At 34.4% G+C, this 17084-nt stretch overlaps 2 protein-coding genes across 2 annotated transcripts; one reads left to right on the top strand and one right to left on the bottom strand.

Annotated features, from left to right (window-relative positions):
* Window positions 1-6936: 6936 nt before the first annotated feature.
* Window positions 6937-9113, top strand: LOC141666860 (uncharacterized). Its single transcript, XM_074473078.1, has one exon. It carries the CDS (start codon window positions 7148-7150, stop codon window positions 8819-8821), a length of 1674 nt encoding a protein of 557 aa, XP_074329179.1. The 5' UTR covers window positions 6937-7147; the 3' UTR covers window positions 8822-9113.
* Window positions 9114-10938: 1825 nt separating this feature from the next.
* LOC141667512 (homeobox-leucine zipper protein HAT4-like) lies at window positions 10939-13059 on the bottom strand. Its single transcript, XM_074474037.1, has 4 exons — window positions 12685-13059; window positions 12245-12567; window positions 12077-12156; window positions 10939-11626 (listed from the first exon to the last, which is right to left on the bottom strand). The coding sequence occupies exons 1-4, from the start codon at window positions 12872-12874 to the stop codon at window positions 11287-11289; spliced, it is 933 nt and encodes a 310-aa protein (XP_074330138.1). The 5' UTR covers window positions 12875-13059; the 3' UTR covers window positions 10939-11286.
* Between the last annotated feature and the right edge of the window lie 4025 nt (window positions 13060-17084).

Genomic DNA, 17084 nt, shown 5'->3' with positions numbered 1-17084 from the left:
TACCATCTTTGAGCCATACCCGACAGGGTTTGAGGGAAGGCCTGACACTTTATAGCATCATTCACGGGTTGCAGCAGCAGTGCATTAGAGAATGTCCTAACATGATTAGCGGGGTCTCCCGTGCCATCATAGGCTTTGATAGTGGGCATCTTGAATTTCCTTGAGATATGGGCATTCATTATCTCTTCTGTGAAAGGTGGAGTTGGATCATCAGGATCTCCAAGGGGAAGGAGATTGCTTGGATCAGTTCTTGGGGCGACAACCCTTCTTCGTACCGGACCATCCAGGTCTATGACAGGAGGAGGATTCCTCCCCCTAGGAGGTATCTGGGGTCTGGTGGCCTGGTGAGCTTCCAAGTCACGCCTCAGCCTTTGGATCTCAGCCTCATGTGCCCTGATCCTTTCCTGCACTTCCTGGGGATTCGCCCCTTGGGTGCTTCGAGAGCGTTGCCTTCCATCGGCCATCGGCTCTTTGCCAGGACGTCTCCTTCTTGGGGCCACTTCATCATCCGAATATTCGGAGTCTCTCTCAGTGTAAGGACCAGAAAATTCCCGATCCTCGGGGATAGGAGCCAAACCTCGTATATAGGGGGCGATTTCCCTCGTGCTTCACTCCGCCCAGCATATCCACTTCCTCCAACCTCGGGGTAAAGGGGCATCCCATAAGGGGGGTTAGTAGTAACAACAGTTGAATATTCATACCCGACGGGTCGAGAATTCACAAGTACATGTACTTGTTGAACTTGAGGATTCGTACCTTGAATAGTCGGGGGAGTCGTTCCTTGTGACTGAGGTTGAGTTGCCCCTATCTGGGCTTCCCCTTGAGTAGATGCATAAGTTGAATGGGGAGGAATCTCCACGGTTGACGAAATCACCTGGGTTGTCCCTGATGGTGTTCCTTCCTCCAGAGCTCTAATTGTTCTCCGTGTTCTCGCCATGGTTGTTGTTGTGCCTTCCCACAGACGGCGCCAAATGTTATGGATTAAAAACTAATATATATAATTGTTGTATTTAGTACTAAGGAACGTGAGCTCAAGGCCTTTAATGGCTGCTCTCGTATTTCGTAACTTAATTTTGCCTTTACGAGATGCTTACGTATCTCTGTGAATTAGAGAATCAAGCCAAAAAATGTAGTTCTGATGTGTGGGGTGAGACCCCTTATATAGATGTGGGAGTCCTTGAATTGGACTTGGTATATGAGACTTGGTGAGCAAGTCTCATAGTTAGAATGGATTTCGGAGTCCTAGATAGTAGGAAACTGATTCCTTATCATTTTAGGTCCCCTTGGGGCTAATCTGCAAGGATTTATATCCTTATCCGGACTCTTCTCAATAGCTGATTTCTCCTTTATTAATTAGTTATGAAATTAATTAATATACAGGGTTTTTGGGCCTTCTTTGTTCCATCTGGCATGATCTGGTCCATCAGGCCTGATCAACATGTTAACCTTTCTGGTCTGAATGTCATACATCTTCTTATTGGGCCTTGCAGCCCAAACTGTAATATTTAATTATGCAATCAGGATTTATTCATCCCTATCACTAACCAACATAACTAGAATAATAGTTTAAGCACAAAAATTTGGTAGAATCAAATTATAAATTAGTAACTAACATCACTAGAACAATCGTTTAACCATAAATTGAAGTTTGAAAAAGGAGATAAAGAATTGGAAAACTAGGAAGATTAAAGTTTGATTTGCATAGACATATGCCTGCAAAATTGGGAAAAAAAGTTGTTTCTGCAAAATTACTTCTTTTTGTCATGAATAATAAGGTTTATATGCCTTACAAAAGCGTGCATGTTCCATAAATCTCGGGATAAATTTTGTATTATATTAGAAATTATATAAGACACATCCCTAAGAGCAACTCCAAGTTCCTCTAACCATCCTTCTAAGTCACTTTTTGACAAAAATAACACAAAACTCAATTGCAACAAACTTCTAATCACTCCCTACATATTTAGATTATTGAGGAAGTATCTAATGTTTGTTAAACTAATTTTATGTTAGTATTATCATTTTCCCTCCAAAACTGATCTCTGTTGTACCTTGTTTATTTTAATGACTTTACAGTATAATTGTTTTTTGGACTTGTTAATAGTGAAAACAGATTCTGCAATTCTGCAATTCAGGTATATTGATTAGTACTTATTCATTAGCTTGCAATTAAGCGGTTTCAGTTTCAGTGAAACGGGTTATCGATGAATCATCGATGAATCAGAAGAGTACTATTCTGCAGAATAAGTTGCAGAATCTGAATCGACGACCCAGACAATTGGACAACACCAGGACTTGAACTGAAGCATCAAGCATGAGTATAAATGAGACAAATGAACACAACTCTGTAGAGAATTGATCTGAAAATGCTGAATAAGTTTCATGAATAATGATGTTGCGAGACTTGAATGCCTAGCGGGGTATCCAGAGCATCCTGTAATTGTTAATGGTGCTGCATATTGGTTAGGGGCGAGAATCGACCAGTTGAGGGTAAGGGAGAGAGTGAGCTGGTTCTGCTCGGTTTCGGAATAAAATCGAAACCGTAACTATTGAGGAATTAAATATAAGGGTAGTTTAGTGTTTGAGTAGGTATTGAGCTCTATATAAAGTCCAACTTAATTTCATTTTAGACAATTAGGATTTACAATGTAGTTCTTCTCAGATACAAAGCACAAGATATACACATATTTTCCATTTGCTCTGATACCATGATAACTTTCATAAATTTATCTAAATGATTGTTTATATTTAACAGAAGAACGAAGAACAAAGTAGCATAACACAAGATATAAACATATTTTACATTTGCTTGCTACTTTGTTCTTCGTTCTTCCGTTAAATATAAACAATCATTTAGATAAATTTATGAAACTTATCAGCAACCATATATATTTGGTTTTTAAAATCGAAATTCGCAACCGCCGTTTCGAATTCGGTTTCGATTTCGGTTTTTAAAATCCCGGTTCGTTTATTATCGCTCGGTTTCAGTTATAAAACTGACAAATATAAAAACAAAAAACAAAATATAAACAAGATAATTTGAAGCGCGCAATTAAATTTCTAGCTTTAAATAAAGGACGTACAAAAATTCAATGAGGCACGATTTATTCTGCACTCATTCGGCCGTAGATGGATCAAGAAGGTATTTAATAAAAAAGACAAAATGATAAACTTAGATTGCTTTTTAGGTAATAGTAATCAAGATTAATGTAATCAAGCTCGTAAGATTTTATTTTATTTTTTTGAAATACTTTCCAGGTGATTAAAGAGAGAAAGGAAGAAGTTGGTGTTTGAAAGTCTGCTTGGATGCAGCAGACAGGTTCAGATTTGCATAGCAAGGGCTAGGCCAATTATAACTCTCCAAAAAATCATACACTGATTTTGCAGTATGAGAGTACAGTTATAAATTTTTAAAAATTCCTAAATATTATATATGAAAAATAATCCAAAATATTTATTTATTAATATTAATAACCGGTTCGATTTTAATCAATTCGGTTGGAACCTATAACCGGAACTGATCCATTTAAACCAGAATATATGAGAAATTATGTTTCGACATAGATAATGAGATCATTCGAGAAATTATGTTGCCACCGCAATGTTATAATGGTAAAGATACTTTTTTTGCTGGTAATATTGTTTGTGTTCAATAATTTAGTGATTTGTCTATTTTCTATATAGACTTCGGTATTCTTGACATATGGATTCTATATATGGATGGCAATCATGTCAAATCGGATCGGGTATTGCAAAATCCATATCCAAACCCGAAAATTTTATCCATACCCGAATCCGACCCGAACCCGAAAAATACCCGAAAATAAATATCCGAACCCGATCCATCGGATTTGGAATCGGATTCGGGTATACCCGAAACCCGAATTTTTTTTGAATTGGATATTCATACCCGAACCCGAATCTGAAATCTGAAAATTTGTATAATTATTGATATTGCAAGTGCTTGAGATCGAACACGCGACTTGTAGAGAAAAAGTTTTAACGTGTCATATTCAACCACTACACCACATCATTAATTGTGTTATTATACGTATAGCTAATATTTAAAAAATCAACTCAATTGATACCCAGTTTTTTAGATTCATTACTAAAAGATGTTTTGTTAACCTTATAAACCTTATCACCCGTTTAAATGATTGAATAATTATATTTAATTAAACTTTATAATTAGTTAATTTTTAACATAAATATAAAAATATGTGTTCTAAAAATTATATAATAATATGTATAATGTATACTATTAATATATATATATTATAATATTATAATATTATAATGTGTAATATATAAAAGTCTAATATTATATATATAATTAATATATATATAATAATTCGGGGTTTTTTCGGATTTCGGGTTCGAATCGGGTTCGGATAGAGTTTTGGATTTCAGATCGGGTTTCGGATCGGTATACCTAATATCCAAATCTAAATCCAAAAATTTTCGGGTTTAAAAATTAAATCCATATCCAAATCCAAAAAATCGGGTTCGGTAAATCCAAAATTTCGGGTTTCATATCGGGTATCCGTCGGATCGGATTATTTTGCTATCCCTAATTCTAGAAAACGAAACTAAAATAAAGGATGTTTGAACGAAGAAATTCACACTTGATCTTCTTAAAATATGTGAAAACTTGAGTTGGTGGTCCAAAAAAATTTAGGAATAACAATGAACACTAAGTCATAAGTGGCTTAATGCTCGCAAGTATAACACCCCCAGTCACATTGCATTAGGGCACTTATGGGCGTAGTGGAAATTCTACCGATAAAGCATAGATTTGAATGTGGATTTATGTCCTATGATATAAAATTGATCTTCATAACATTGGCAAAATTTGGAGTTAGATACCCGAAGATTTTAGGAATAATGACGAAATAATACTGATGAAGCATTCTAGTAGAGGATGTGGATATATGTCCTATGATATCACGCTACTCCAGAGCCAAATAAAAAACTTTGTTTTGAGCGAGAATCAAGCCCAGAAAACGAAATTCAAGGGATCGAACTAAATGCCCCTCCTAAAATTGTCGTAGTGCCATACTATCGGCCGCTGATCAGAAAAAGAATACGCACTTTAATTTGATTTTCCAAAGTTTACGGCCACTAAAATTAAAGATTTTAGTCATATGTGTACATTATAAGTACGCCAAGAATGTCATTTGTATACGACAATCATCGCTACATTCGTTGAATATAAGTTCTCCATTGGCTTTGTTCTTTTTACAATTCTTACTTTTCCTAAAGTGGGCTGCTACTTCACATTTGCATACCTTAATCTGCTTGTATTATGTTGTTGATTAGTATTAAACAGTGCTTATCATGACTCAGAGAATCTTTTCTTTGACAAAGTAAAGGCATTGCATTGTTTTCACTTTTCATCATTGCATAGGTGTGAATAGTTGTAATTAGTTGAAGCTTCGATTTGTTCAAGAGAAATTCATAATATGATGTAGTTGTAATAGCTTGTTTTCGAGTCAGAACTCGTTACTTAACAGATATCGAATAGACATTTTGCAGTAAATGGATGCACTACTGTGTCAAACAGTACAATTTTTATATTGTTTCTTCAAACCAAACAATGTTTCTTATAATCTATGAACGGTACTAATCCCTAACAATCAATCGTGTGTTATATAAACCATATTTAACATACTGTTTCAAAACTCTTATATCATTATTTCAAGGGTTCAGATTTAAGATTTTTTTTTACCTTTCCACAGAAAATATAAAAATCATATCTAGCACATTGTTTCAAAACCCTCGTATCATTAATTCAAGTGCCCGAATCTCAAAAAAAAAATTACTTGTTAATCCGCGGAAGCTTTTTTTTCCTTTCCACTCAAAATATCTGCGGAAGGTTAACAAAAATCCTTAAATCTGGGCCGTTAAAATATAGATTCAACGCCCCATGAGTAGTATGTTAGATAAAACTTAACTGACACACGATTGCCAGGAACATGACCCATCTATCAATGCTGGGGCAAACTTTACATAAAAGTTTCTGTAGTCTCAGAAGTCAGAACTTCTTGAAATGTAAAGCACATACAGGAGTACCATGATCAAATGATTGTGCTGTTTCGATTTTAATAAGACCGTAGATTAAATTTCTTATCGATGTACAGGATAAATATTTTGGACTCGTTACTCTAAACCTTACGGATAAAAACATTGACCCTTACAATGCCGTTATACTACTATGTAACTTCGGTTCAACGAGTTTGAACTCAGAACCTTCTGTAGCCGAAACGAGTTGAACTTGGTTGGGAAACAGATAGGTAGGAATTTCAGTGCTGCATGTTTTTGAAATGCAGAAAGGAAGGAAAGGATATGGTCCTAATTATTCCTAAAGAGCATCTAATACAAGCTCTAGACAAGCAGACTTGTGAAATGCAGAATGTAAGAAAAGCATTACCCTCCAAAGAGAAACACTAGAAGTACTGGTAGTAATTTAAAATTGAATGAAAACAAGAACCATCAAAAAGCTTAGCGTATGCACTCCAAAAGAAAGGAATCCTCATCACATCCACGCAACCTATTTGCCCCACTCACATATTTCCCCATTACCAGAATTCTCCTTCACAAAATATTCTAATCCTCTTAGTTAATCTAACGTAACGGATAATAAACATGCTTAACCACCTTAGTCACACATATTTGACGTATATTTCACTAGACAGTTGGGTCTGCAGAGGGTGAAATGTACAGAGTATACGTCGACTCAAACATGGAAGTAAGGCTGGAAAGTAAGAAAGCACGTAAACCTTACACGTCTATCCCTCTACTAATATAGGTAAAAAAATGCTGTATTTGTCAAGACCGTGTCTTCTGAACACCCTAATTACATGAATTTGGAAAATATTCAAGAATGGGAATATCAGCATATGAAAATAAAGAATGAGATAGAAGTATTAAAAGGAGAAAAGGGTATGTATGGTAATGGATTAAAATGATAAAGTTACTAAAGCATAGGTTGTAATAAGCTCACTCCACCCCAAAACTTTTCTCTTCACTCTCTTCTTTTCTATACTTTTCCTTACCCTCTAAGTCTTCTATAATCCTTTCATCCTATAATTTCATTTCACATTCTCTAAAAACATTGAGAAGATCCAAACCAAAGCTGAGTCTTCCAATGGCAGAAACAGGCTCAATTATCTCCAAACAACAAAGACTGGCTTCTTCGAAAGTCCAAGAAAATACTCAGAGTCCAAGTAAGTTCTACAACCAGTTTCTCTACAAAATTGTCATTGTTTCAGTTTTCCTACTTGTACTCCCTTTTTTCCCTTCACAAGCCCCTGATTTCATCAATCAAACTTTACACACTACAAGTTGGGAAATTCTCCAGCTTATCTTTGTTGGTATTGCTGTTTCTTATGGCCTATTTAGCAAGCGAAACGATGAAACAGAAAAGGACGTAAATAGCTCTAAATTTGATAATGCTCAATCATATGTGTCTGGATTGCTTCAAGTTTCATCAGTTTTTGATGATGAAACTGAAAGTCCATCTGGTACATATGACAATAAAGTTCAAACCTGGAATTCTCAATATTATAGAGGTGAACCGCCAATGGTTACTGTAGCTCCAGAGACTTCTGTTCTTGATCAGGAACAGAAAAGTACTGGAGAAAAAACTTTGCTTTTGCCTGTTAGAAGCCTAAAATCACGAGTTCCTTGGCGCGACGAGTCTAGTGTTAGAGGTGTATCCCTGGATAGGTCTGGTTCAAATTTGGTTTCAAAGCAATTTTCAAGAAGTTCTAGTACATCAAGAACCGGGGAGGCAGGCGGAGGTTCAACTCCGCCTCCTCCAAAAATAGAAGAAAATACTGTTCTTCGTTCGCCAATTCCATGGAGATCAAGATCAGGAAGACTGGAAATGAAAGATGACATGGAAAATCCTTTTTATACTTTGCCTCCTTCAATGGAGGAAAGTAAATCAAACAAGATCGAGTCACATACTTTCAGCTCTCAGTCATTTAAAAATTCTGTTCCAAAGACCAATTCACCACCAAAAAATCTTTCTCCAACACCGTCCTTATCATCTGATTTTAAATCACAAAATGTCGAAGATCTGGTGAGGAGAAAAAGTTTTCGCAAGTCTACATTGCCTATTCCTCCTCCACCACCACCTCCTCCCTTTTTCCATAAATCTCGATTATCATCATCATCTTCTAGTGACAAAAACGATGAAATTTTTCCTAGTAAGGATTTGAGAAGAAGTGTTAGAAGTGTGCCAAACAAATTGAGTACGAACAATCGAGAGGATTTTAAAAACAGTTCAAAAACAGGTGAAGGGGCAGAGTGGTGGACTAGAACTTCAAGTGATGGTGCAACAATGAGTAAGTATGTTGAAACACGTGATGAAGAATTGAAAAGGGCAGCTAAAGGTGGAGGTTCTAATGATGACTTTGTGAATGTTATGGAAGAGAAAAGACTGAAGGATCTGGAGACAACATTTATCAAGAATAGAGGCTATCCTGATAAAATTATCCGTGAAAATCCCTCCTTTATGCCTAACCAAACTTTCACTGATTTTCAGAAAGAGGAGACGAAACAAAACCTTGTTGAAGATGTTCTTCTTGAAACTGAAGACGAGGATTCTGAGACAGATGATGACGGTGAGGATGAATTTGATGAATTATTAGGCTACGGAAATCAAGCAGTGACACATAACAGTGCTACTGAAGGAGGACCTGATGTTGATAAGAAGGCTGATGAATTTATAGCTAAATTTCGTGAGCAGATTCGGCTTCAGAGAATTGCATCAGTGCGAAAATCTGCAGGGGAACAACAAAAGAAGATAAGGTGATGGTTATGGACTTGTGGTGGATTTGGCTTAGGCATTCAAATTTTCTAATTATATCAACTATATATATTGTAATGATCTAAGTTTTCTTTCTTTTCTTTTTTTTAATGGTGTATTATTGACCATGGTATACAGAAAAATGCATGGTTTACCTCATTAGTTCATCATGTTGCTGGTTATGTTTTCAACTCTGGAAAATTTAGTTATAAGTTTTGATGTACTGTATCCAGTAACCTGGATAAAATGTGTACGAACTTTTTAAGATATCAACTCGGAAACGAATTTTAATGTTGCATAGATAAGGTTCTTTTGAGGATGCCAGGAAACAGGAATCCTATAAATTCAATATGGTTTCGTAGATAAGTTTTTTTGAGGATGCTGGTGATGCGAGAGACTTATGTACCGAGTATTAATCATAATGTTTCTATAAATCATGCATACTATAAATCTATAATTAATCATAATGTTTCTGATGCATTTGGTTGATCATGCATACTATCAATCTATATCATTTAGATAGCAGAAGTTTGCAGAAGGTGATATCAAATAAAAGCTAGATAGTTCTTTTCAAAAACCTGCTTGTACACAGGTTTCAAATGAACTTTTGGTCCTAGACGCGTAACGCAAAGATACTTTTATCCTCATCTTGATCTAGTAACGACTTTAAGAATGCATTTTTACTTGACTTTATCCACTGGAGATTTACGACTTTGAATCAACTTTTGAAACTGTAGACTTGGCTTTCTTAAGACGCAGAATCCATACCTTTCTTCTTCCGTTTCTCTTTCGTACTTCATATTGGACCTTTCCCAAACCCTCCTGCTAGTGCACGAATGCTGTGTACTGCCCGGTACGATCTTCTTCTTTGTCCTCTAATCACTCAAAACAACATAGCAGTAAGACTCATAGTTACACAAAAGAAATTGTTTTATGACTTATGAGCATATATAATTTGTTTGCTGAAGTTAAAAACTAATCATATTTTACACCTGAGCTGAGCATGGTAAATTATAAAACAAGAAGTCTGAAATGATACTAGCCACCAGATCATTGTCACTGTCTCTACCAGTACTAGATAAGAAAATGTCATACACTTTTGTATTGACAGAGACATATAGTTCAAAGTTTTTTTTTTGTTAATTGATTACACACGTACATACCAGACCACCCGCAAGGGGTACAAGAGTCAACCACTACACTAACACTTTTGTATTGACGGAGACATATAGTTCAAAGTTACATGAAGCATGTTCCAGAAAAAGAAAAGTCAGCTAATATGTACTTCATAATCATATACAGTGCAGTACAAACTTATTACAATTCCAACTTTTGATTTAAACTTGGGCCCCTGGTAGTGCATCAGCTTCCAGCCTTCCACCATACATGTTCATCAAATCAATCATCACATTTTACACCAGTTTCATGATATTGGGCTTCATTCTGAACCCCCTCTTTCTATTCAAAAATGGGCTTGCAGAGTTGTAGTGCATGCTCATTCATCATACCTTCCCATTAGAATTATCATAAAATGTTTGCACTCCTGATGTGCTATATGACTTGCACTTAAATGATAAATCTCAATCCTTGACTATCTCCCCCTATAATTCTTTACCAGGTTTTCTTTATTACTTGTATTTTAGTGATCATTTGATTCATGGCTAATTAATTCGGTTAACGAAAATTCAAACTTCAGTTTTTTCGTGTTAGTGTTCAAATTATAAATTTGATTGCTTGGACTCGTACCCTCATTTCCAAGAAGCTTTTGAATAAATAAATCGTTTCCTACGTATCTTTTAAATTTTCCGTATCATTTTCATTCTCATTCGCCCTATATTCTCAAATCCTTCATTTTCGATTTTGATTCTCATCCGTCCAAACAGCTCTTAATCTATTCCAACATTTGAACAGTAACATCAAATCCAATCATCTACTATTCACCTCCTATCATTTTCTCTGATCTACCTAACTATCATCACTAATTATTTATTCTTCAACATGGCTGTATGATGCCTATGATATGGTAAATTTCTAGTGGTCAATAATGTCAAATCTTGATCAGAAACAACCTTTGCATCATTACTTTAAGTTTTAATCAAGATGATCAACTTCATTAGGTAAACTTAACACATCTCTTAACAAGTTAATACTAAATGATTAGAGATAACTTTACATTCAAAGCTCCCTTTCCCAAGTTTACAAACCAAAGACTCCCACCCTTAAAATAGGCAAAGAAGAATTAGTACTACTAATAAAGAGTAAAGACTATTAGACTAATTAACTCCCTCATTACTTAAACAGGGTAAGAGGTCTTAATACTACAAAACATATCAAGACCCTACCATATCACATTTCAACCACCAAATCCTAGATAATTTACATAACCATTATGATAATATGATATCCTAGAGAAAATTCTGCAGTTCCCCATTGCATTTTCCGCGACAAGGAAATGACCAAAGTACCCTTGATCAATGGTGAACTGCATCGAAAGATCGGTGACCTGCAGGTACAATGGCCCATGGATTAAAAGGAACGCGATGGTGACTAGAACCCGAATGATGGGACCGTGGGGTCTCGACGGGTGTGGAGGATGGGCCGGTTGAAGACGGTGGTGGAGCCGAGACACGCTCACATGAAGGACACATGGTGAGGGTTGTGGGAGGGGTCATTTGCATATAGAACTGTGGGGATAATTTAAGTGCCCTCAGTTCTTGAACTTCCTTCATCAGTCTCCTATTTTCATCTGTTAGATTCTCACAACATCTTTTCAAGAACTCACAATCAACCTCAGTTTGCTTCAACTTAGTCCTGTACATAACAATGTTTGTCGAAATTTAGTCTTTGGCCACAAATGCTCTATTGCTGTACTAATTGACACAAGATTTGTATACAAACTACTCAACTTATAGTATGGATCATTTTTTTACTAAAATTCTCGACAGTAGAAATTTAAATATTCACGCACTCTCGTTGTCTATGTCAACCTCCGATAAATTCTAATAGCCCATATAAGTCAAGGGCTATCTAACAATTCTTTGTCATCAACATAAATCATTTAACATGTTCAATTTTTTTTTAACTTGCTCATTTTTATTTTATATAGATTGGATTATCTTGAATCTTGATGACCTTATATTTTATTATACACAAGTCCTCTATGTTCATGTGTTCAAATTCTGACATATAAGCCAATTTTAAGGATTAACACAGACACCAAAAATACCGAAAATGCCCTCGAAGAATCGAAAAATATCTCACCTTGCCCTTCTGTTCTGGAACCAAACCTCCACCTGACGAGGTCTCAACCCTAATCTTTTTGCCAAGGCCAGCTTTTGCTTCTACAAAAACAAGCACAATACAAACATCAGTAAATTACCAAAACACCCCTGTACCATAAAAAACACATGTACACAGAACTATACTTACTGGATTGAGAGTGTTGTGTTCCTTAAAACTATCTTCAAGAACAGCAGACTGATCTTTAGAAAGCCTGAGTTTTTTTCTAGAATTATCACCATCTTCTTCATCACTATTGATCAAGCCTCTAGAACAATCTAGAAGATCATCTCTGTTATCAGTCTCGGATCTCTCAAGACTTCTTTTTCCACTCACACTTGAAATAGTGCTGTTGGGTGATGACACACCAGCTTCTTCTTCCATGTCCACCGTCGTCGCCGGTAGCCGGTTCACGTCGATTCCCTTCAGAAATGACCTTGTCTCGACTCTGCATGCATCAAGAATGCTCCGATCTGTAAAAAAAAGAGAGAACGAGATTGTTAGGCTGGATCTAAAATATTGTTTGATGGAATGCCTGAGAGAAAAATAAAGAGAGAGAGAGGGAGAGAGAGAGAGAGAGAGAGAGTTACCTGAGGTTTCTTTTTTGGCGAGAGAGGTGGAGTGCAAGAGATTGAAAGGTGGGATTGAAGGGGTAGTCATGGAAGGTGGTGTTAAGTTAAGTTGAAGTGGTGATGAAGATGCAGAAGGCTGGTGAGTTTCTGATGGAAAGGACAAGCTTAGGCTTAGACCCAAGTGATCTTCTCTTTGATGAATCATCATGCTTATATCTTTGTACAACTTCTTTGGATGAACTAGCTAGCTTTTCTTGAAAAATATGTGTTTAAAGCAAAGTAGAAGCTAGGTTGTTATGACAGAGAGAGAGAGAGAGATTAAAGCAGAAGAAAGCAGATGGAGAGAAATGGAAGAGAGGAGAGATTGGTTATATAGAGAAGGTGTAGAGGAGTTGTGTAAGTAAGTCTAATCAATGACATGGTGGTGTCAGGGGTACCAATTCTCTCAATCATAGCTTTTGCCCCCCTCACACTCACTTATTCTTAACTCAATCATGGTTGGTTTTGCTTTTTCAACCCCCTTCCTTTTTAACCATTGTAAATGTTAGACTTTTGCTTCCCTTTACTTTACCCTCTCTTTCTTTCTTTCACTTTTTCACTATCATGCATTTTTAGATATTTTCACACCACAAATTCATAATCAAGATGCTTCATTTCTCATGCCTTGTGTTTATCAATAAAAAGTAATGGGACTCCAAATTGTGTAGCTTTTGAAGAGTGCTTGGTTGTGTTTGGAATATTGTGTGTAGTTTTTACTTGACTTTTTTGTTTAACACAAATACATTGGATAGTGTAATAATCCATCATACAAAGTGGGGAATGACTTCAAAAAACTACCAATGGGTTAGTGGAACAAAACCAGTTAAATCTTTGGCATGGAGACATCATATCAGAGTTGCATTATTAGACAGACACTTAGACATGCTTACTTTTCAATAATCATATGCATATGAGCTCTTGTAATTACAGGCAAAAAACTAATTTTATTAAGGAAACTTGTTATAAAATGTTGAGCATCAAAATTTTATTTGCCAAGTGAAAATGGGTCATTTACATTAACATCAATAATCAATTACTCTCTTTATCCTAAAATACAAGTTTATTTGATTTTTTACGCGTACTTTAACTTGTATAAAAGTCATAGTTTCGCATATTTTTTTCTAATTTTTTTTCTTGAATTAAAATTTAATATGTATACTTTTATTTAGAAAAAGAAAATTTGAAAAATTATTTGTGTAGCTATCCTTTTTATTTACCTTAAAATAAAGGGCCTTGTATTTTGGGACGGAGTGAGTAAAATATTACTCGTCTCTTTTTTTATATGTCGTTTGACTTTCTTACACACAATTCTAAGTCCTTTGACTGCATAGATAAAATAATATTTTTTAAAATTTTTTTTTGTAAATTAAAATTTTAGTTATATATTTTTATTCAAAAAAAAGAAAAAAAAATATTATTCTAACTATGGAGCACAAAAGTCAAACGTCATATAATAAAAAATAGAGGGAGTACATACTGTCATATTACCAATACCACATTATTTTATAATATTTTTTGTAACTTTTTTTACCTCTCACATTACTCTTTTGTTAAACCTGTATAATTAAATATGAGATATTTTAAAATAATCCATGCATCTTAATGGTCATAAACCGGTATAAATAAAATGAGAAAACAGTAAAATTGTTTGCTTCACCTTTACAATGTTCCAATTTCAACTTTTTCTTGTCTAGTTTTTATTCTCTTGCCGAATATTTTACTTAACTTTCTACTAGAGAAAATCTTGTATGTTCTCTTTCTTATTTGACTTGTGCTTCTTTAAATTATCTCCTCTCCTTTAATAAACATTTTTTTGATTTGATTAAAGAAATGATTCAGAAAAACACGATAATAATAGTAACTCTTTCTATCCCTAATTACTTCTCCATTTTTTACTTTAATCGGTCAAATTGACTCACACAAATATTAAAACTATCCTCAAATTATTTAAAAATCGTCCGACAAATCGTAAATCGGTACATCAATCAAATAATCTCAATTTCTGAAATCCGTAACACTGCCTAGAAGACATAAGAGAGTGGAGTTCACGTGGGTTGAAGATGGGTGAAGGCAGAAAGTAAGGCAATGCCACGTAAGACGAAAACCAACCTCCTCTCACGTGGGCTAACATGTTTTGCTGGAATACACGTGGTCTCTGTTTTCAATGCAAATGTGGAACTTGTGGGCCCCAACTGACCAGCCGTGCGTTAAATCCTGTCCCTTCATTACCCGACACGCACTCACCTTACAATCATTTGAACTCACTACGGCTTTTATGTCATTTATTTACACCCTTTACTATAAACGCCAACACGGCGCGTGGTATTTACCCTTGGTAATTTTATTTGAAATATATTTTATATTTTAAAATGTGATTTAAATTAAAATGGCAATTGGCAAAAAGGTTATCTATTTAATAACAGCTGTTTTATTGTGTACACATTTTTTAAATAGATGGAGGTTTCTTCAAATGAGAAAGGGGTCCTAAAATTAATTTCAGGAATTTATTTTTTTAAATAGTTACAATTTTGTATATAAAAGTTGAATGATAATTTTGTAATGATAGAGTTAATCGCCTACATCTACAAAAATAATTTTAATTTTGTATTGAAATTTCACTTAAATTTAAAGGATTATTTAAAGTCAGTTTTAGGATTCCCCTCTTCAAAATTACGATTTTTTAATCTTTTGCAAAATACATTTTTTTAACAGAAAAAATATTTGCAAAAATACTAGTTTGTTCAACCTCAAATACAATCAAAAATAACTTTTAGTAATCTTTCAAAAAACCTAAGAAACGTAGTATTCTGGTTAATTACGGTTGCAAACCGTTTTTTAAAAAATATTTTCTGAAAATAGTAAAATTGTAAAAAGAATCTAAAAAGTATTATTTTTATAATTTTTTAAAAAAAATCATCTATAATTGAAATTATTGTTTATTGACTTTTGGTTTTCTAAATTAAAATAATATAATCAATTAATGAATTTTGTTTTGAAAACTTCAAATGGTTAAATATTTTTAAAAAATCGTATGATTACTATGTTCATGAACTTATATTTAATTTCTTCGAATTACATGCACCTCTCAAAATGCATCCTAAATAATTGTTCAATTATACTGCATTTTTGTTCAATTATTGTCCCTGCATGCACATGAATGTGTGTACAAAATTAAATAAAATTTATCCACATATATATATACATGTACTAAACAGCATTGTAGCTTAGATATTCCAATATTGAAATTACGGAACCAGCACATGAAATCTAGCCTTGCAATCACTATGTTACAAGAGTATGATAGATACAAGTAACTATAATAGCAATCCCCATCAATAATTGACAAATCTATAATAGTGTGACAAGATAATTCACTTCATGCAACTTGCTCCCATCATTCCATGTGATGACCCTGCTTGTTAGTGCACTCTACAGTTTGCATACAAGGACGTGAAATTAAAAATAAAGTTTTAATATGATTTTATAGTAGTCCAAATACTCATCTAAATTTATATGATACGGGTTTACTACGATCACGTGGTGTGCTTGGTATTGCTGTTGCATAGCTTTTCGCTGAAAAACAGTTAAAAAACTGTTTGGTAAAATTTAAAAATTATTTTTCGGAAAAGTGCTTTTAGCCTAAAAGCTGAAACAAATCCCCCATACTTTTAGAAAAAACTGTTTTTCAGCTGTTGCGGGAAGCAAATGCTGATTTGACCATCAAACCTTATCAAAAGCATCATTATTTTTATTTTTTTGCATCAACACATATATGTATCAAAAAAATTACCAAACAGTCATCTGATTTTTACAACATCACTTTTTTCGGCAGTACTTTTTCTAACAACACAACAATTTTTAACAGCAATTCCAAACAGAACATAATTTTCTCCTTTATTTAAAATTAAGTTTTCTCAAATTTGAAAAGTGGATCTATAGACGGTTTGTCCATTTTGACCCAGTATCATGTCTATTTTCCGTTGCTAATTTTTCATATCCACTAGGGATCTCGTCCCATTTTTTAACCCACCATTCATTTCATTAAGATTTATAGAGTTGATCACTACTATTTCCATTCATTTTTGACCCATTGTCCGGTCCATTTTGCATTACAAGTTTAAAATGTCTCGTGAGGATCTTGTCTCATTTTTGCGTCCAGAAAATTACAATTTTAATAATTTTCAAAAATTATTAAAAAATTTAGGATACAAGGGACTCGAGCTTGAGACGTTTCATAATCAAATCTCTAATATCATGTTATAACCACTTCTCATGAAATTTTAAGGTAATCGGAAACGAATTTATTAGGATCACAATTCATTTGTTAATATGTCGAATTCTTCTTTTATAGATGATTTTAATAAAATGATAAAACCTTT

Source organism: Apium graveolens, chromosome 6 (genome assembly GCF_009905375.1).
Source record: "Apium graveolens cultivar Ventura chromosome 6, ASM990537v1, whole genome shotgun sequence".
Lineage (NCBI taxonomy): Eukaryota > Viridiplantae > Streptophyta > Magnoliopsida > Apiales > Apiaceae > Apium > Apium graveolens.
This window is presented reverse-complemented; position numbering and strand designations above follow the sequence as displayed.